This window comes from Clytia hemisphaerica, unplaced genomic scaffold, assembly GCF_902728285.1.
Source record: "Clytia hemisphaerica strain Z4C2 unplaced genomic scaffold, Clytia hemisphaerica genome assembly, whole genome shotgun sequence".
In the NCBI taxonomy this organism is placed as follows: domain Eukaryota; kingdom Metazoa; phylum Cnidaria; class Hydrozoa; order Leptothecata; family Clytiidae; genus Clytia; species Clytia hemisphaerica.
Window position 1 is genome coordinate 473,497 of NW_027103668.1, and position 21,497 is coordinate 494,993.

General features: G+C 35.2%; 2 protein-coding genes across 2 annotated transcripts in view; one reads left to right on the forward strand and one right to left on the reverse strand.

Annotated features, from left to right (window-relative positions):
• The window catches only part of LOC136803321 (sperm microtubule inner protein 8-like), a 99,997-nt gene that overhangs the window by 6,459 nt on the left and 72,041 nt on the right, over positions 1 to 21,497 (reverse strand). The gene's annotated exons all lie outside the window — the stretch shown is intronic.
• LOC136803296 (eukaryotic translation initiation factor 2 subunit 2-like) lies at positions 1,026 to 20,749 on the forward strand. Its single transcript, XM_067060015.1, has 8 exons — positions 1,026 to 1,164; positions 5,957 to 6,196; positions 6,977 to 7,114; positions 7,340 to 7,370; positions 7,677 to 7,720; positions 17,176 to 17,381; positions 17,740 to 17,825; positions 20,204 to 20,749. Exons 1-8 carry the CDS (start codon positions 1,141 to 1,143, stop codon positions 20,377 to 20,379), a joined length of 945 nt encoding a protein of 314 aa, XP_066916116.1. The 5' UTR covers positions 1,026 to 1,140; the 3' UTR covers positions 20,380 to 20,749.

The window sequence follows — 21,497 nt, forward strand, 5'->3', positions numbered from 1 at the left end:
TGCCAGGGATTCTAGCTCTATCGACCTCTTGTCGACCACCACCTTTTTCAGTCAGGATTAACCGCCTAAATAGGAACAAATTTTTCGATTTCACAAATATTCCTATCTAGGATATAGGTACTTATCTAGAAATAATTTTTATTCTAAGCTAGGAACATTTTCTTTCTTCTCCAAATTTTTCCTTTCAAAACAAAGTCGCATGTTCAAGTTATGACTAATAGATGTAATAATACAAAGTGGTTTCTTCTTCCAAAAATCAGCACTTTTGGTGGGTGGAAGGGTGGAAAATCTTAGAATTTGTTAAAAAATACTTAAATAGGAACATTTTAAGGCTCTCTTTACCAAAAAACGGGAATTGATGTGTAAATAGACCATTAATAAGCAATGGAATCTGCCTGGAAACTTTAAAATGCAATAACTCAATACTGCATTGATGAATCTTTCTGAAATTTGGAACACAGTTAGAAAATACCTAAATGAAAACATAGATGATTGATACATGCGACTTTTTTTAGTTTTAGTGTAAAATAAAAATTTCTAAAATATTCTAATCTTAGAATAAAAAATATTCCTAGATAAGTACCTATATCCTAGATAGGAATATTTGTGAAATCGAAAAATTTGTTCCTATTTAGGCGGTTAATCCTGACTGTTTTTTGATTTTGCCTTTCAGCCTTTCTTACGTCTCTTACGACTCTCCTGGCAATCTCTCGCTACAGTAAATTAGAAAAATTGACAGATTCGACAAAATTAAAATGGATTCAAAAAAGGTAATGATGAACAATAAATAAGGATGTATATATAACAAATGTCACCTCTAAAAATAATGAAACGTGGTAAATAACAAATAAAATTGAAAACGAAAGTTCCCGCCATTTCCAGACGCGCTCGTAACTTGGCTACAAAATGAACTTCGTGTGTTGTTTACATGGAGTTTCTCTACATGCGGCTGATGCAACATCTTCTTCGTCTCGCTTTTCCAAATTGGTTCTTACTCAAAATCATTTAATTATGACTGTCTAGGCGAGGCAAAGTTGAACATTCGACGGAGGGTTGAAGCTCAAGCTTAAAACTCAGAAAACTTACCCGACTTTATCTTTATACTGAAACTTTTTACTTTTGCACCCTAAAAACCTGAAGATGGCTGATGAGAACCCAGACAAGGTAAGAGTATTTTTTTTTTCATTTCTAGTGAAATTTCCATTACGGAGTCTCTTAACTGGACTCAGCCATGGAGCTTTCTACTCTCAATGTAGTTTCTCTAATTTTGGTAGCGACTCCAGAAGTCATGCAGCTTTCGTTGACGTCAAACCAAATGTTTCATTTTTCCTTGAACTTTGAACCCTTGGAACTTTATTTCTATGTATGCTAAAGCGTTCCGGTTTTTACTAAATGAAAGCCCGTGATCTTAGCTTTCCAGCGGTATATAACACTGTGGACATGGGCTAGACGGCAAATTGGTAAAATGCCGAACGTTTTGCAACATTTTGAAAATTGTTTGCCGACGGGAGAAAAAAAATTAGCAACTATCGAAGAACAAATGTGTCTGGAAACGGAGGAACATGTTTTTGGAGGCTGAAACTTTGTATGTTTATCAGAAAAAGGGTGAGGAATTCAAAAATCACAATCGCTAATTCTAGTTCTTTCATTTTCATGTAGTTTTTTTTAACTTTTTTGCTTCTTTAGCATGGGAATGTCCCAAAAAAAAGTTTTTATTTCTGCCGAAGTGGATTTTCTTTTCATTTGGGGTTTCTCCTTTCAGAAAAACTTATTCTTTACTCATAAGTTTTTGTTCCTCCATTTCCAGAGGCCCCTTGAAAATGGGTCCTACCACCTTTTTATGACTCATTTCAACCTTTTCCAAGCTATTTTCTTCAAAAACAAAAATAAACAGTGCAATGTCTTCTTTTTTCAAAAAAAGATATATCTTTCGTTTCTTGTTATTTTGATAAATATACTAAACATTTTACAAATATTTTTATATAATAATATTTTAACACCATCAAAGAATTCTCTCTCCAAATTTGAGGTCTCTAGCTACACTAAAAAAAGAGATATGCAAAATTTAAGAAGCATGACTGGAAAATTTCTTTTTTTTCTTTTTTGACACTAAAATTTGAATATCTTTACAACCACTAATCCTCTGGAGGCCTATGACCCCTCATTTTCTTTCTTTTTCAAAGCTCTACAAGATAGGATGGATTTTGAAAAAAAAATTAAAACTTGAAAAATCTTCTGGAGTTGCTAATTTTGGGCAACAAGACGACCCTGCCTATGCCCCGGACAGTCCGGGGCAAATGTCTGGGGTCTGAAAAAAATAACTTTTTCCCCGGACCTATGTCCGGGGCTCCAATTTTTGCGCCATAAATTTACCCCGGACGTAATACGCCGAGCACACTTTAAGAGATTTTTTTTATAAACTAGGCAAGGTTAATAAATTAATTAAAAATAAAAAAACTAACTTTACTTACCTTTCTCTGTCTGATCAGGATCCATTTTTCAGCTTTCGGTTAGATTTTAGAATTTGATTGCTGAACAAACCACGCTTGAGATTTAAGGTTCAAATACAGGCCTCACACACGAAACGCCAAAATCAGGACATTACAAGATCTTTTGGAAGACGGAGTTTGTCCACGGAAGAATATTTCAATGAATTAGAAAAAAGCCCGCCGGGGCGTCCGGGGTAGTCTCTCAAAAACAAATAATACGGACCCCGGGCACGCATCAAAAAAAACCCAGACTGTCCGGGGCATAGGCAGGGTCGTGCAACAAGAATCTTTGATCAGAGTTTTTTGAAGGGTATATCAGTTAGGAACATTTGATGAGTTCCTGTACGGGGCCGCAATAAAAAAAATCATAACATCACTCATTAGAAAATGGCGTTTGTGTCTTTTCGCACTTTGGCGGCAATCAAAAATATGTTCCATTCATTAAGTTGAAGTTGGTTTGATATTCTACGTTTGAGGTTTGATATTCGTTTGATATTCTCAAATTTGCGTTTTGAAGTTTTTGTGACTACAGTCAGTATAGACCTAACTCTTCATACAAAAATTACGGGAAACGCATATTTGGACTTTGTACCCTATGCTGCACTCAAGCACTTGAGCTAAAATCCCGCAAAGGCGGGACAAAAATCAGTTTTTTGAAGTTTGCAAAAAAACGCCACATAGAAGATCTTTCAAATTCAGTATGTGAATAGAGCAGTAAAAAATACAACTTTTCTATTTTTCCTTTTTTTTGCAAAAGTTCTAGGAATGAAAATAAAGGGATAATGATAATTGAATACTATCCATTGATGATCCGCGGCACTATCGTAAAGCTAGAATCGCTTCGCGTACTCTTCGCTTGAGAAAATGATTGACAAATTGAAGTTTTTCATCCCCGCGGTGCGCGCTGCGCGGGAGCTTGGGCGCTCTGCGAGAGTTTTCGGCTCAATCCTCACCGCGCTAAAAATGGTAGTCTGAGCTGTGATAGATCATTTCGATGGAAGTTGTTGGAATGTTTACAAGGCTCTGGACAGGATATTGTTTGTTTTATTGTCAATGATGACAGTGCCGTTATAAATTTTGTTAGATCTGACAAATTGATGTTTGTAAGTGCACTTTATAGTTTTGATTCCCAATGAAGAATCATATTCTGGTTTTCATGTTATTAGATGCTGTTTTAGAGCTTTAGAGCTACACTGACAGTACTTTTGGAACTGGAAACTATTGGAAGCCAATAGAGTTTAATCTCAAGGGTGTCTGTGCAAAATTTCAGCGCTCTCCGTCGCAGCGTGCTCCCTCTAAAAATTTGTAACCGTCAAACCTCATTTCGGCCGAAATGACAAGTTGGGCTCCTGTCGGGGAGAGCGGTTATCTTTGGAATTGGAAACTATTGGAAGCCAATAGAGTTTATTCTCAAGGGTGTGTGTGCAAAATTTCAGCGCTCTCCGTCGCAGTGTGCTCCCTCTAAAAATTTGTAACCGTTAAACCTCATTTCGGCCAAAATGACAAGTTGGGCTCCAGTGGGTGAGAGCGGTTATCTTTGGAACTGGAAACTATTGGAAGCCAATAGTTTATTTTCAAGGGTGTATGTGCAAAATTTCTAGAAATACACGCTTTTTATATATAACTATAAGAATATCAGGGTGAGATTTCGGAGTTGAACAATAGGACTATTGTTTAGAACAATAGAAAAATAAAAATATTGCTCACCCTCAGCCAAAGTACACCATTCTTATAAAAAAGCGTCTATCGTAGCTGATTGTTATAGCCAGACGGTGTCAATCGAACAACTTCGAACAAAAATCGCAATCGAACCAATCGAACGTAATCGAACGTGATCGAATAATTGCGATTTGATTGTCGAACGTAATCGAATCTTAATCGAACGACCTATTCCTGGGTAATATTCGATTGTGTTCAATTGCGTTCGAGTAATGTTCGATTGATAGTTGACTATGTTCGATTGGTTCGATTGATTGTCAATTACATTGGATTAATGTTCGATTACGATTATGTTCGATGAGTTTGATTGCGATTAAATCAAATTGGATCACTCTGTTAGAGGTTTTTAGTGTGGGCGGCCGAGTGCTTAAGTACCCTACCAAAGCGAATAAAATCTAATACACAATTGAATCAATCAAACGTAATCGAATACAATCGAACGTAATCGAATACAATCGAACGTAATCGAATACAATCGAACGTAATCGAAGCAATCGAACAGTAAATCCTGGGTAATATTCGATTGCAATTCGATTGCGTTTGACAATCGAATTGCAATTATTCGATTGCATTCAATTGCGTTCGATTGATTCGGCGTTCGATTGATTCGGCGTTCGATTCGTTCGATTGACACCGTCTGGTTATTATAGCTAATCTAAACTTCTAGTGCGACGGGACGACTTGAAACTTGGAATGATTTGACTACCGACAATTGAGACGGGACGATTTCTAGTTCGACGGGACAACTTGAAGGATTGGATTTTGGTGGCAATCTAACTTCATAAGAGTACTTGTACAAATTTTTAGGGTCATAGGTCCACTAGGTCAGGTTTTATGACTTTATTGTGAAACATGACATAAAACCAAGCTAAAATCGCTTAAAACTCAAAATTTTAAAATTGCGATAACTTCTGAATATTGATCTAATCATATTCAAATTTTGACAGGTGATAGGGATTAACGATGTGATTTAAAAAAAAAATCAAAAGAAAATTTTGATTTTACTCATTTTTAGCATGAATGTTAACAAAATATTTAAATGGGAAATACAAAACCGGCAATTATGTTAAAGAAGAACCTTTTATCTTTCAGAATCTTCAAACAGAATCTTAATATCTTTTTTGGTTCAATTGTGAGAGACATTTTTGTAAACCATACATTTTTTTTCTTAATATCTTTTTTGGTTCAATTGTGAGGACATTTTTGTAAACCATACATTTTTTTCTTTCTGGAAGTTTGTGTCATGATGGAGAACATCTTTACTAATTTTTATGGCCATAGCTCTTCTAGATAAAAAATTGGTAGATTCTACCCCCCCCCCCCCCCCCTCCTGGGGCTACAAAAATCAAAAAAGGTTGGGTTATAATAGGGTTAACTTTTTTCTCCCACCTAAAACCTGAATAGCTTTATTCATCTTTTCAGTCGGACATCGACAGATGACCGGCGCCAATTTGCAGCCCCGAATACATTCAAAATTTGGAAAGTAAAGCTATGTTTATAAATTTGCAAGAAATACAAAAAGCTGCATGCTCCTAACAGCAAATGATAGTGGTGATTAAGCCTGTAATCTGCCATCTACTTCAAACTAAAAAAGAATGATGTACCTGCAAAAAACAAAAAGATCACTAAATTGTCATAAATTTTGATCTCAATGGAATCTTTTGTGAAAGGGTTTTGTCCTTTCTCTTACACAATTGGGTACTGAGATCTTTTTCGAAACAATGATTTTTGTCAATTTTTTTCAACAGCTTTTCGACCCAACCATGAAGAAGAAAAAGAAGAAGAAGATCAAGCTTGAAGATTTGGATGCAAAAACAGAAACCACAGATACCACAGATACCACACCCACAGAAACAACAACCAATAACAATACAGCTACAGAAAAAGAAAAGAAAATGGATGATGATTTGAATGATTTGGCCGACTTCTCAAATATGAAGAAAAAGAAAAAGAAGAAGAAGCCAATAGACTTTGATGCGGAAGAAGCAGTAAGTGTTTTCAGCTTCTTTTGTCTTTTTTGCTTGTTCACTCTATTTTGCACCAGCCAAATGAAACCACTAATAACATCAAGACAAGAGTTGATGAGATATCTACAGATATTTTGATGGTAAAAAGAAAGTAACATAAACAATTAGGAGACGAGTATATGAAAAATGGTTGAAATTTAACAAAATGGAAATTATGAATGAAAATACCAACTTCAAAAAACAACAAAAAACCATTTGAAGAAGCTAAGCAAAACCAAACATGCACTCCAACCTCCTGCTCAGATGATGATAACCAAAACCGTCTAAAAATGCCCAAACTGCCACTACATGTTACACTACGAGTAGTGCACACAATTTTGGCATCCAACATATCAAATCAACCCACTATCGAATTGGACAAAATAACAAAAAAGGGCTACTACAAGAAACTTGGCCTTACCTTTCAGACGACTTCACCATCATCAAAAGAAAAGTTATTTAAAGATATTTGTCAAAAGGCGAAGAAAATGAATTTAAATAATGGTGACTTCGTTTGGCGTGTAAGAGCAAGCCCTCGCCTAGTTCGAAAACCTAGAACAAATACCAAAACAACGTCTAGTCTGTCCATCTCTTCTGACGACTGGACGACAGATGAAGATTAGGCAATATTTTATCAATTCTAAATATATTTCGTTGGGGTCGATAGGTCTGTTAAAAAATATAATTCTATGAATAGTAAATAGATAAAAAAAATAATGAAGTGAGTTCTCACAACAAAATATCTTCTCTTCATTTTTTCAGGGTGACACAACAACTGAAACGAAAAGTGCTCCAGTGACAGATGATATTGACTTGGATGAAGATTTTTCGAAAATGAAGAAGAAGAAAAAGAAGAAGAAGGGACCAATCGATTTGAGCGAGCTTGGTGATAGTCTTCCTGTAAGCATCTTCATCCCCAAATAATGTTTTTGTGATTAAGTTTGTCTCTTTAACATAATTTAGAGTCTAGTGATCATCAAAGAAATTAATGGCTTTTTGGAGATTTTCATGGCTTCCCACAGCTCTTCCGTAAGGCTTTTAGATGTGGTTCTTCTTACTTTTTAGAGCTCAGAACCTTGTACATTAGGCTTGATTTCATTTGAAATGCATCTTTTAAATTTTTAGGGTGAGGGTGATGAGGCAGATGGCGCTAAAGGTACAACTCTTTCCTTGTTGATTTTTTTTTTAATTCCCAAAGAAGGTCTCACTCCTGGAAATTCCAGACGTTTTGTTCTGCTCTAATAATGATATTCACGTTTCACAATTTTGTCATTTCAACAACTTTCAAGTCAGCCTCTCAATTATTAGATTTTTCCTGATCGATTTCTAACCGACGGGAGTTCTCATGTATACATCTCTCCCGAAACGCTTATACACTGATAAAAAAAGGTAATAGCTCCCAAATATTGCTAGAGGGATTGTATATGTAATAGCGCTGTGACTTTGATTTTTCGTTTTACAGAGGAGACAGCAGAAGATGATAACAGAGAATATACATATGAAGAGGTATGCTTCATTCACGACTTGTGTGTTTACGTGTTTCCATTAATTCATAGCAAATGTTTGAATTTTGTGATAGCTATAAGCAAAAAGCTCGTACCCAAAAATTTTAAAAATGTCAAAAAATGAAGGTCTTCAAATCTCTCTAAAACCTATTTTTATGGGAAGCTATGGTATTTTGTAGCAAAAAGCAAAAAAAAATAGAGCTTAACCTCGCTTTAGAAATTTCTTATCGCATTTTTTAGGTTTTTGTAAAATTGCAGGCCAAAATAGGAGAAAAAATCATCAAGTTTTGCATTTTCTTCTCATTGACTTCATTTTTAACCCCTACTTTTAACCATTTTTGAGATCTACATAAAATTTCCGACAATTTGATATATAACATGCATATGTTCCCGAAAAATCAACATAGGCTAAATCTGAGCCTGCTGCTACGGTACTGAAAAAACTGCTTTGGAATGATGTCCTTATTACAGGGTTCTTTTTTCAGGTATAGATTCAAAAAACTTACCAAAAGGCCTCTTTTGCAAGCTGAGTCAACTTTCTATAGGACTTGGACTTGTTAATCTATGATTTGAGGCTTTCAAATCCATTTTTTCACTGACTAGTACTAGGTCAGAGTTTTTGTCACGCCGTGACGGAAAATTTTCGATAGCCTGTAAAAATCTACGAGAGTGGAATCAGGCCTTAATTTTCTCCATGAAACATCAACCATATAGTGTTAATCAGAAACCTAAAAAAGAAATTCAAAAATCAACCCACAAGATTTTCTGTAGCCCTTTTTAGTTTTTGTCACGCCGTGACGGAAAATTTGGGCCTATGTCAAAATTCCCCTATCTTTTCGTCAATTGTACTTGAATTGAGATTTCTTTGCTTGAAAATTCTTCAAATAGGTAGAGTATATCAGAATATGCAAAAAATAGAGTCAAAAATGCAGAATTACAATGAACTAGAGGTCCTGCAAGGTGGATTTTCTCATTTTTGATCAAAATGTTTCATAGACTAATTTTGGAAAAACCCGGTTTTTTTTTTAGGATTTAGCTCATGTTTTAACTTTCTAAGTTTATTTTTCTCATTCTAGTATGTATTTCTGACAACTTTACATTAAAATTATAATATTTCTTACAAATTCAGGAAAATAATTACATATTTCTCATTTATGATTTTTAGCGTTTCATCACTTTTTTGGCCAAAAATGGGTCATTTTTAGGCCGAAATCCAAAAAAACCGGAATATTAACTTGAAAATAACCCTATCATGTTATATATCAGTGGAAGCGGAATTTTGAGTAGATTTTGAATATCCAAGTTTCATGTCCTGAAAAAGAACTCAACTCAAATTATTATGCTTTAACAGCTAAAAATAGACATGGGTACGAGCTTTTTGCTTATGGCTTGATCTTGAATACTTTTTATTTGATTCAAAAAAGTAAGAACCAATTTTTGGGCACGATTTCATGTTAGTACCTTATTACACGAATATTACTAGTCATTTTATTAACACGAATTGAAAAATTTCGTGTTAATAAAAAACCCCTTAATTAAAACCAGCAGTGGTGTCTTTAGAAAAGCAAATAAAATTTGTGTTAATTTTTTGCGTGTTAATTTCAAGGCCGTTGAATACTTGCCTAGTAATATTCGTGTAATAAGGTAACTTCATAGTTGATTGAATTTTGACGTTTTCGCTGCTTCTCTGCATCGTTGCGACAAAAATTCGAAGGTTATGAATTTAAGACTTCTGACGTTACATTTGTCGTAACTCGGGTTTCTGTAACTCGGGTTTTCCTGGCCTCAGGTTTTCCTGGCCTCGGGTTTTCCTGGCCTCGATGAATTTGAAGGAAAATCAGAATAGCTAATTTTAGATAAACCAGAAGGCACAATTTAGCTTTCGTGAAATTTTTGATTAAGCTCCCTCGTTCTAATTCTAAAACGTTTAAAAATTACCTAGGGAAAGCAATGAAATTTGTTACTGTAAAAACGGAAATTTATGTTAATTCCTTTCAGGAAAATCAGGATAGTAACTTCAAACAATATCTTCAATAAATTTCATAATGCGCCTTATCTTCTATAAAATACTGAAATAAGAGAGCAACCTTCTAAACACGAGGCCATTATAAGTGAAAAATCAGCCAGTAAAAATAAGTCACGTGATAAACTACCCATCAAATAGTAAGAAAATTAGGTACATCGAAGCGAGCGCTTACGGTGCGTACCAAAATAAAGAAAAAGTAGAAAACTATTTATAAGAAAAAATAACTGTAAAAAGTGAGGTTTTTACAGTTACAAATTTCTTGATTCCTAAAGATACTTACACATTTGTTTTATTAGAACCCAGTTTATAAGAACATTATGCTTGAATTCGTCGAAATATTAAGAGCATCGTAAGAACATGCCCAGCCTCAGTTTGGAAAAAAATCACAAGAAACTACAATTTTTTCTTCTTTTCAAGCAGTTTTAACCGAACTTAAGGATGGATTTTCTAAAATCGAGAGTTAAATACTGTCCAAATTTTACCAATTTTAAAGTGCTCTTTAGTTTGCATGATATTGTCGATTTAGAGTAGTCTGAAAAATTAAGAACGCATTTAAGAACATTTTAGGCTGAAAATTGCTAAAAAAATAAGCAGCCAAATTTTAGGTGTTCTAATAAAAAGATGTGTACTGTAATGGGTCATTCCATTTTATATCCATACAGGAGGGGTGGACGAAAATTTCCAAAGGTTAATCCGAGAAAAATTTCCAGGGGGTGTTTTTCCTTTGTCCAAGGGGTTATAAAGTTATTCTAAAACTTCCAGGGGTAAAAGACTAATTTAGTTCATCCACCCTCACTTCAAGGTATGAAAAGGGTATTTTTGCAAAATTTGCCATTTTCCAGGGGGTAAATACACATTTTCAATAATTTGTTTTCGACTTGAAAAGGTTCGTCCACCCCATGTATGTTTTTTTAATAGATCAGTCCAATGTCGTAAACTGAAGATTGTCTTTACAAGAGTAACTTGAAAATAGAGCATTGATAGTTTCTCTCCGAATGATCAATGGCTTGTTTCAGTAATTGTCTGATTTCTTCTCCTGTTAGTCTACACAATAGACAGATCCAGGCTTTTAGGCCTTACTCTTGGTCTATAGGCACATAATAGACAACATTCACAAAAGATGTTTATCAATAGAGATTTTAAATAATAGAATGTTTAAAACACAGCTGATTGGTTTCGAAACTCTCTATTGTTTCATTAAAACCTCAGTGCGCATGCGATTTATCTGGAGAATTTCAATATTCAAAACAAGAGCAGTGCTCATAGCCCGAAGAGTAGGAGTTTTACGCTCGAAACGAAGGAAGATATGACGTAGCCTATTCTCCTGTATAATACAAATGTAAAAATTGTCAACAAAAACCTTCGGAAGCCAGGAATCATTTTGGCGTGGACGAAAATGTTCAACATGCTGTTGGAATAGAATAAGACTTGCACGAAATATATATAGATAACAGATAACAGAAAAGATAACAGATTTTTTACCAACATTTCCTTATCCGAGTGTGTTGAATTTTTAATCAAGAATTGCTATTTCAAAGTTGGTAATCATATACTCAGACAAAACATCGGTATCCCGATGGGAATAGATCCAGCTCCATTTTGGGCTAACCTTTTTCTTTATTATTACGAATCTAAATATGTACAAAATTTGATATCTACTAGTTCTCCTAGAGCATGCAATTTTCATTCAGTTGGTAGATTTATTGATGACCTTTGCGCTATTAATGATAGAGATGATTTTTTCTCATGTTATAATGATATATATCCGGAAGAGCTACAGTTGAAAGTTGAACATCATGGAACACATGTAACGTTTTTGGATCTAGATATAAGCATTGAAAATAACATCTTTCGATAGAAATTGTTTGACAAGAGAGACGCCTTTCCCTTTTTCATCGTGAGAATGCCACATAAAGATAGTAATTTACCATCAATCATCTTTTACAGTTCTATATATTCTGAGGTCCTACGCATTGCTAGATGCACTCTTCTTTTTGAAGATGTTCTGCCCAGAATTTCAGAACTTTTCAAGCGCATGCTCAATCAGGGAGCTGAAAGATCTTTCTTGCGAAAACAAATTGTGAAGTGTTTTGATAGATTTCCAGAGACTTTTATGAAATTCGGAGAATCTTTAAATGGTTTTTTAGCGCAACTGCATTTTTGAAAAATTAAAACTTTTTTTTTTGGACCTACCCCGGTGGGGTGGAGGTCCTATAAATTAACCCGTGTTCGTTAGTTAGTTAGTTCGTTAGTTACCAACTTTCCTCGAGATTGGCTCATTCAATTTTTCTGATTTTTTGCACAAAGGTGCATTACTATAAACCCTCGAATGTGACGGAGCCCGATTTTCGAAAAAAAAAATTTTCCGGCCGGTAGAACCGGAAATGTCCCGAAAAAAGCGGTTTTTTGAGATTTTCTCCAGATTTTATCATTAGTTTTTTGCGATTTTTTGCACTTAGCTGCACATTAGTACTGCCGAAAAGGTGTCGAAAACCGTTAGCCGAAAAAAAAAATTTACCGGTCTGTAGAACCGGAAATGTGCCGGAAATCGTCGTTTTTTTTCACATTTCCATCACATTTTTTCAACTTATTTAATTGTTTCTTTACAGAAAAATGTTCTTTATGATGATGCCCAAAACTTAGCATTGTTTGATTTCCAAAAAAATCATCCTTTGAATCCGGAACTCCTTAAAAATCGCCGGAACAGCCGAAAACCGGCGTAAAACGGTTTTCCTTCATTTGTTCAACTCATACTCGACAGATTTTCATGATTTTTTGCACAATGATGTAAAATGGCAATGCCCAAAATGTGACAGAGCCCAATTTTCGAAAAAGAAATTTTTCCGGCCGCTAGAACCGGAAATGTCCCGAAAAAAGCGGTTTTTTGAGATTTTCTCAGTTTTAATTTTCTCTGAATGATTGATTAAAGTGTCGATATTATTTTTCTTTCACCGTTAAACATCGATGCGTTTCTTAATTGCTTTCTCCGTTCCAATAGATATATAAATCGAAATTTAAAATTATACATTACTTCCATTAAATTCTAATTATTCGTTTTATAAATAGGTAGGTCCATTAAAGTATTACTTGTTTTTTTTTATATGATGTATGCATAGTTTGCACCCCCCCCCTTTTTAATAGGGGGGGATGCCAACTTTCTGGAGGGCCTTTGTAGGGGGGGTACCGAGATCTGCCGAAAAAACTAGGGGGGATGGGAATGTAGGGGGGGATCAAATAAAAAAGGGGGGGTTTGGAAATTTTGGTCAATTTTCTAATCAAATACAAGTAAATTACTTATATTCTGTCATTGTTGGCTCGTGACTATAATACTTCATACTCTTTCTTGTTGATAATTTTGCTGGTAGGTGGGAAAGCGAGTTTCCTTCGAAACGGATTTTCTGTAAAAAAAAAGGGGGGATAAGATTTCATTACAAAAGGGGGGATGGGTATATAGGGGGGGATGAAATAAACCTAGGGGGGTTCATACCCCTCTGCAAACTATGGTATGTTAGTATGTTAATTTTCTCAGTCATTTTCTTTTTCGTTCTTTCCCGTACAGACGGCTGCACGGACTTTAAGTGTCGAACCGGGTTCTGGGCCTACTTTTTGAAAATTTGTGTTTTTTGATACTCGTATTTTGTCGTTTGTCTTGTTCTTGTCTGTTGTTTTTGTCCCTTTTTTGTTTCTTTGTATTTGTGTGGGAGTTTTTGTTTATTTTTCTATGTTTGTTAGTTTGTTTGGACTGCGGGTCGGTTCAGGGTTATGGAATCTGGGGGAGGCTGAGTGTTGGACGTCCTTAAAACATGTTTAAAGCCGCTGCGCCTGTCGCAAGTCAGGGACTCCAGATTGCATTGGTTGGGTTTTTGAGTGGTTTTTGGTGTTTCTGTTTTTCTGCTTGGCTTTTTAAACTTTATGTCTATTGATTTGTTGGTTCTTTTAAAATTCTCATTTCTTGACAGGATGTTTGATTGGTTTGATTTATATATTTACAAAAATTCAAAAAAATGGAAAAAACGTATAATTATAAAAATATTAGTGCCTTTTTATGTTTCATCTTTATTTTATTTAGTATTTTCAACACTTTCAGATCTCTGGTCTTCACCATATATATATAAATTTACTATTCCCTATTCCTAGGTTGAATAGGATGCAAGTCCGTCTTGATATCAAAATAGACTTGCATCAAATTCTCGTCAATAAATAAATGTAACTGTAAATAAATAAATAAAATTCTGGATAACCCAGTCTCATCATAGAAAATAATATCTATTTTCTCCTTTTCAATGCATAATTACATAAGCCATCAATGCCCAAATTTTCATTGGCCATTACCTGTTCCATCAGAGACCTAACTGGTCGGCCTCTTCTGGTGTACTTGTCATCATTAAAAGTAAGCTTTTTGACATTTCGATTCACTTGCATACGGATTACATGAGCAACGTAATTGCGTTGCTGATTTTTAATAAATACACTCACATCCTTTGTGTCACAAATTTCATGTAAACGAACATTACTAATAATCATTCGAAAATCATTCTCCACTTCGTTTACGTGTTTCATGCCATTACGAATCATACGTCTAAGGAACATACGATATGTTGCATCAATGCGATCATATTGGTTCTGGGTGATATTCCAATTCTGACATGCATAGGTCAATCTACTACGAACGAAGCTGTTCAAGAATTTTACACGCGTTTTCAAGTTGATTTGAAAGTTTTGTAGTAAATTTGATAATTCATTAAACTTAACGGATGAAATTTGAATTTGTGATTCTGTGATTTATTTCGACGTTACCCGAATTTGGTTCCAAATAGTCTATATGGCAGCCAAGGTATTTGAATTTTTGAACATTTTTCAGCGGAGAGCCATCAATCGAAATTATGGTTGCCGGGTATTCATTTGTATTTGGGTTTTCACCGTTGATAATCATTGTCTCCGTTTTAGAGGTGTTTATTGTCAGACCAAAATTTTTGAATACAGAGTTCAGTAAATTTGCAGAATTGTTGAGACAGATGTGATTTGTGAGAAACAGAACTAAGTCATTGGCATATCCACACCAGGGTAATGTGGAGGAGCCGTTCAAGTCAATATTTTGTTCTCTGAGTGTGTATCGTTCTTCCCTTGTCAAACTCCTGGGGTTGATACGATACTTGTGTTCGAAGAATTGGGTATTGGTAGATTTTTCGATAAATACGCGCATCACAAAGTCAATGAATAAATTGAAAAGGAAGGGGCTCTCTGGACCACCTTGTCGGACACCCGAAGTTGTTTGAAATGTTTCGCCTTCATACGTTAGGCTTGTGTATGCATACAATTTTTCAAGAATACTGATTACGTGAGGTGATCGGTCTGCAGCAAAGCGTAGCTTGATAGAATCGAACAGCCACTTCCTTGGAATGTGGTCGAATGCAGCTGTTAGGTCGACAAAGAGAAGGAATAGAGGTTGCTTTTTTCGGTGGGTGATTTGTTGGATACGTTTTACGGTGTAGATGCCGTCAGTGGTACCCCGATCGTGACGAAATCCATTTTGTTCCGGAAAGCTGTTGTTCATACCAGGGACGTAAGCGATCAAGTATAAGATTGATGATTAACTTGCAAACGGTGGATCCGATACTTAGACCGCGATACTTTGTAGGGTCATTTTTGGATCCTTTACCTTTCCAGAGGGTACGTAATTGAAAGTTACCCCAAGCTTGGGGGACGAAAGGTGAACTGATAATGTTATACAGAACGATTATCTTGTAGAAGGGTTGCTTTGTGAAGCTGTACACATCCATGAGAAATCTGGAAAACAGAATCAATCGTGCGCTAACCACACATATAGTGAAAAGGACGATGAGACTTCTGATAATCTTGAGTGCTCTTCGGTTGTTGTCGTGACTCCGACTGCTCAGCTGGTCCCCAGGCCCTTCTTGCGTCATTGTTTTCGATATTTTGTGATAGAAGAAAAGCATTAGCATTAACGGGACGAAACTGTCTAATACGAAATTGGCTGAAAAGTATAGAATTCGAAGGTCGTTGCTGAGTTCTGCCATACAAATGAATGAAAAGCCATTTTATTCGGACGATTAAAACCTCCAAACGTGAAAAACTAACTTCAAGCTTATTTCCAAGTGCTCACTAAAACATTGCTCTTAGATTTGAAATTATATTTTTTCTTTAATTATTTTCCATGAAATGAGTATTGTTTAGTTATGCCATGAACATAGTTATGTATGCAGCTTTTGATTGAAAAATCTATCATCTCAACGGTCGTAAGGGGCTCATTTTCGGTTTTTTCAAAACTGCATGTACTTCCACCTCATAAACATACCTATTTTTGGGCTTTTTTGGAGAAGCTTTATTTAGCCGTCATGAATGTGTCCTGTCAGATGTCCCATAATGCACCAAACTCGAAAAAATTGGGAAAATCCTTGAAAAATCCGCCATATTGATGACGTCATTGACAGAAAAACTTGAATAAGTTCAGGTAGAAAAAAGATTTCGAGCTCAAATTTTTACCAGAGATTCAAATTTAAAATTAAAAGCATTTTAAATCGAAATTGTTTTGATTTTTTTATGACGTTAGCATTTTTTCGCAAAAATGGTTTTTCAGCGATTTTTGCTGACGTAAGCATTTTTTCGATTTTGTTTTCCAATTTTCTAATTTGTTTTATTTATATACGTCTCTGGTCGAAATTTGAGTTTGAAATCTTTTTTCTACCTGAACTTATTCAAGTTTTTCTGTCAATGACGTCATCAAAATGGCGGATTTTTCAGAGATTTTCCAATTTTTTTCGAGTTTGGTGCATTATGGGACATCTGACAGGACACATTCATGACGGCTAAATTAAGCTTCTCCAAAAAAGCCCAAAAATAGGTATGTTTATGAGGTGGAAGTACATGCAGTTTTGAAAAAACCGAAAATGAGCCCCTTACGACCGTCGAACGATAGAATGCGAATAACAATAATTCGGCCGAAATATATTATATACTGTAACTTTGCCACCTCTGTAAGGAAGTTAAAAGTTATGTAATTATTAAACTTAAATCTTGCCCATTTCTCTAAGCCTTTTAATAATTAGAAACATTTTCCTCTACTGTAAATGGAGCCTCGACAGAAGGCTCGAATTTAAGGGGTATTACGCCGTGGGTTTCCACTTGAAAATTAAATTTTCGTTTCAATCAAAAGGCTTGAGACTTGGTTTTTTTATCAATTTTCCAATTTGGCCTGCAAGTGACTTTAAAGATGCTGAAGTTGAGCCAGTGCGGTTAGCCCGTTAGACAGTGTTGTTGAAGAGCAGATTTTATGATACTAAAATTGTGTTTTTATATTATGAATAGAATAAAATCTGCTCTCCTGCACAACTTTTGCGTCCTTTTTGTCTAGAAAAGCAGGCGCTTTTGGGTGTACAAATTATTCAACAAAGCTTTCTTTATATTTGTAGTTATTGAAACGTGTTTTCGAGATTATGCGTGCGAAGAATCCACAGATGGTCGAAGGTGGAAAGCGAAAGTTTGTCATGAAGCCACCACAAGTCGTTCGTGTGGGAACCAAGAAAACTTCGTTCGTCAATTTTACCGATATTTGTAAAATCCTTCACAGACAGCCGAAACATCTACTGGCTTTCTTACTCGCTGAGTTGGGAACAAGGTATGAAATGAATGATACTTCATGTGTGTTTACCCTCGACAAAGCTACAGACAAATATGATATATGAGTCTTATGAGCAATTTCGTTCTGTTTCCGAAAACTTCTAAGTTTGCTATTGACCATAGTTCGCACCCCCCCCCCCTTTATGAAGGGGGAGGGGCGATGTTTAAAATAATTTGTTTATGTAAAGATGTATTCTGCGCGTTTAGTATCATTTAAATCATAAACCTGAACTCTACATTTTTGGCTGTCTTTTTCAAGTCTGTTTCTGGCTAATTCTTTTTACAATATCTGCAAATCACTGAAATGAAAACGAATGAATTTGATCCATTACTACTCTTAACTCTTTATTTTCCAGTGGCACCGTCGATGGAACAAATCAGTTAATTATAAAAGGAAAATTTCAACAAAAACACATAGAAAACGTTCTCAAAAGATATATCAGTAAGTGAATTTTCTTTTTGGTCTTTTTTGGAGTGACCGCTTTCGAAAAAGCTATTGGTACCCGAAAGTAGAAACACAATAAAACCTCGACACCTTTTACAAATTACAAAAACGTCTTCTCCATTGATGCAACGTCTTCTTTTAACGAACGGAAGTTTTTTTGATACAGAGAAGAAAAACGAAGAAAAAGTGAAAAGTTCTGCTATTTTTTTGGTTCGAAATCAAGGATTTGCATATTGAAAGTTACAACAAGAGATTCAGTAAGGTGACCTTCACATCCTGAGAAAGAATTGAAAAGATTTGATCAAATTTGAAGGAGTAACGTCCCGGGGCGGGGGCGGGTGGTAACGCGAGCAAAACTATTTTTCGATGGTCGTCAGAGCAATTGAGAAAAAAGCTATACTTTAAAAGAACAAATTGCTTTTCCCAGATTTTTTTCCACATCTCCGCACCGGAAAATCAGCGGAAAATTTGATGCGGGCGGGTGACGCGAATAGAACAATTTTTCGATGACCGCCTATATATATGGTGAGTGTACTGAAATTTCCTCAAAAATAGTTCACAAACGTTTCTTTCAATCTTTGATAATAATTTCCCAAATAGTGCCTGGTAAGTATCAACAAGAACACATGTTAAACATTAAAGATTAATAAAACCAAGTCTTATAAAAGTACACAAAGAAAAAAATATTTGTACTTACTGTCGAAGTACCATAACACAGGATCTTTAAGCATTCTTGTTGGGAGTAGAGTATGTTGAATGACGATTGTCGAATAAATTTAGTTACAGTGGAATTTCGTTGCCAATTCAACCACCAACAATAATCACTTTTGTCCATATTCAATTATTGTTCTACTATTATCATTTTAATCATTGTTCATTATTGGGGACAAACTGTTTGGGTCGAAAAATGAATCAATCTCCTGAATGTCTAAGACAGGAGACAGATTGAAATTTGGCTGTCAGCAAATTCACTGATTGGTATATGTATATATCTTGTTTAATCCGAAAGTCAAAAGTAAATGCGTATAAGTATTTTGACTGCAGGAGGAGAGAGCTTGAATTTAAAAAAACTTCCAGAAACTTATGCATTCCATTTCCTGCATGTTGACCAATCGGGCAAAATTCTACAAGTGGAATAGAATCTACTGTCGAAAGCTGAGTAAAATGCCCGCGGCGCCTGCTATTATAAAGAAAAATTATTTACGGAAGAGACTAACTACGGGTAGGCTTGCGCGACAAAACAAAACACGGAAAGTTTCGAGATTCCAGTCCAATATCTATGCGTGAAACTATGAGTGTCCTCCTCGTCGCTACGCTCCTGCGGGGGCAATGATGACAATGATAGTAACACAATGTAAAAAAAAAATATCAAATGATCTCGAAAATTAAAAACACGCGGAAATTTAGTATCCACGAAAATGTACATACCCTAGGCTAGATGTCACATATGACATTTTGAAGAGCTTAAACCTTGACTCATTGTGATTAAAGATTATGAAAAAGTAATGTAGAGTTGACACTAGACTAAATGACATCATTTTACGTATCTCTTATCATTTGCTGACGCAGCATTTATGAACAAGAACCAGAACAGATCAACTCCCCTCCCCTTCGCAAATGAGAAATTCTTTTGTTAATTCCGGCTTGTCAGCATAAGTGGTGCACCTCCTTTGCTACATTTTTTTTAAGAAACTAGTTTTACCTAGCAGCCTCAATGTTTTCGGCCTTTTGATCCTTAAATGTTTCTTAAATGTTTCTTACATGTTTCTAAACTTTTTGACATAATCAATTTATTTTTCATGCAAAGAAAATAAGACATTTGTTTTGATTGGATGGTTCTTAAAAAAGCTTAAAAAATGTTAATTTCTCATTCTCAGCCTCAGCATGTTTCTTAGATGTTTCTTAGTTTTTAGGCATTCTGAGCCTCATGTTTCTTAAAAGTGTGTTTCTTAAAAAAAAACGTGTATGTCATAAAATGTTCAAATCAGTTTACCCCGGGGGGGGGGGGGCACTGGGTTTGCAGACTGACGGTATGTGCGGGCCAAAAATTGGCTTTTAAAATTGCACCCTTACAGTGCAGTGAAAATCATACCCTTAGAGTGCATTTTCCCCCAAATTTCGATCCCTTTCGTGCAAAAATTGGTCAAAATTCTAGCATTTTTGGTCAAAATATCTAGATTTTTCAAGAATTTTCTAAAATTTCTACCCTTACAGTGCATCTCTAGTTTTTCCGACCCTTACAGTGCATTTTAAACATATTGGAAAAGGTACCCTTAGGACCCGCACATACCCGTCGGTCCTTTTGCCCAGCTGCCCCCCCCCCCCGGGCAGTTTACCTAAGTTTTTAATAACATGTTTCTTGCTTACATTTACAGAGGAATACGTCACGTGTCATACATGTCGATCACCGGAGACCATCCTACATAAAGAAACCAGGTTGTTCTTCTTACAATGTGAGACGTGCGGATCTAAATGTTCTGTTCAAAGTATCAAGTCTGGTTTCCAAGCTGTCACTAACAAACGTGCTCAACTCAGAAACAAACAACCTTAGAGAGACACTGGTATTTAGGCTATATTATGTTTATTATTCCAGTCACCGATTTCTTTTCGCAGCAAGGTCAACGCGATTCCTTTTATAACAGAATGTTAAATATTCCATCTTTATAGCCGGTCATCGTTACCTTAATTTTGAGGTTATTATTTTCAGGTGAACTAGCGACTAGTCCTAAAGCATCGTCCTCGAAATGATATACTTTCAAACTTTTAAAAATCTATCTTTGAGGTATTGGTAAACATTTTTTTTATGAAATTCACCTTGTCATTTGCCTAAGACCTTCTTGTAAGAATTTTGAATTAACAATTTACTATATCTACAATTTTTGTAAAATATTTTTACAATAATTCGAAATTCGAACATAAAATATTTGTCGTTCTTCGCACCCTTTCCTACAAATACACAAAATTCAATTTCTTTTCTAGCTTAAAGTTGACAAAGCCTTTGATGACAAAGTGTCCTGATGCAAAAAACTTTCAACAAAACCATTTTATTATTAGAGTCGTGATAATGTGTATAATAATATTCCCCACATTACTTCAGACATTTTACCAAAAGTCTTTTTAAACAGACTCCTGTGCTTTTGTAATTATTTCATTTCATGTTACTTATTTTTCAAAGGTTATTTTATCTAGCTTGTAGCTTGGTTATCATTATAAGACTTGATATACTCGACTCAGGATTTTATAAAGGAAATTTAGGCTTGAAACATGTGGAACCATTTGATTTTGGGTTTTTCTATGAAGTCATCTGGATTACAGTTGTTTATGAATTGAGACAATGGCATAGGTAACTATTTTATTGATTTGAAATCATTCTGCAAGGCCATTGTTCAAAATGTATCAGATGGCAAAATCAGTTTTTGTCATGATAAGAAGGAACTTCAAAAATTGACTTTCTAAGGGTCTTTTCGTCTAATCCTCCATAGAAAATCTTCTAAAGATTTGTGGGTTTAGAAACTAATTACATAAAAAGCGTGAGAAACATCGCTAATTAATTACCAAGGGGAAACACGAGGAACAAAAATTTAATCAAGTCAGTTTCGACATGTTTCAGCCATCGACCCTTCAGTGGTTTTTTTTTATTTAAGCATACAAAAAAATCCAAAAGCTGGC

Bases quoted from the DNA above. Each gene is read 5' to 3' on its own strand.
- LOC136803296 (XM_067060015.1), top strand. From the start codon at position 1,141: ATGGCTGATGAGAACCCAGACAAG. The intron at 7,371-7,676 runs GTACAACTCTTT...TTCGTTTTACAG, and splicing joins TGAGGCAGATGGCGCTAAAG to AGGAGACAGCAGAAGATGAT. The intron at 7,721-17,175 runs GTATGCTTCATT...TTATATTTGTAG, and splicing joins GAGAATATACATATGAAGAG to TTATTGAAACGTGTTTTCGA.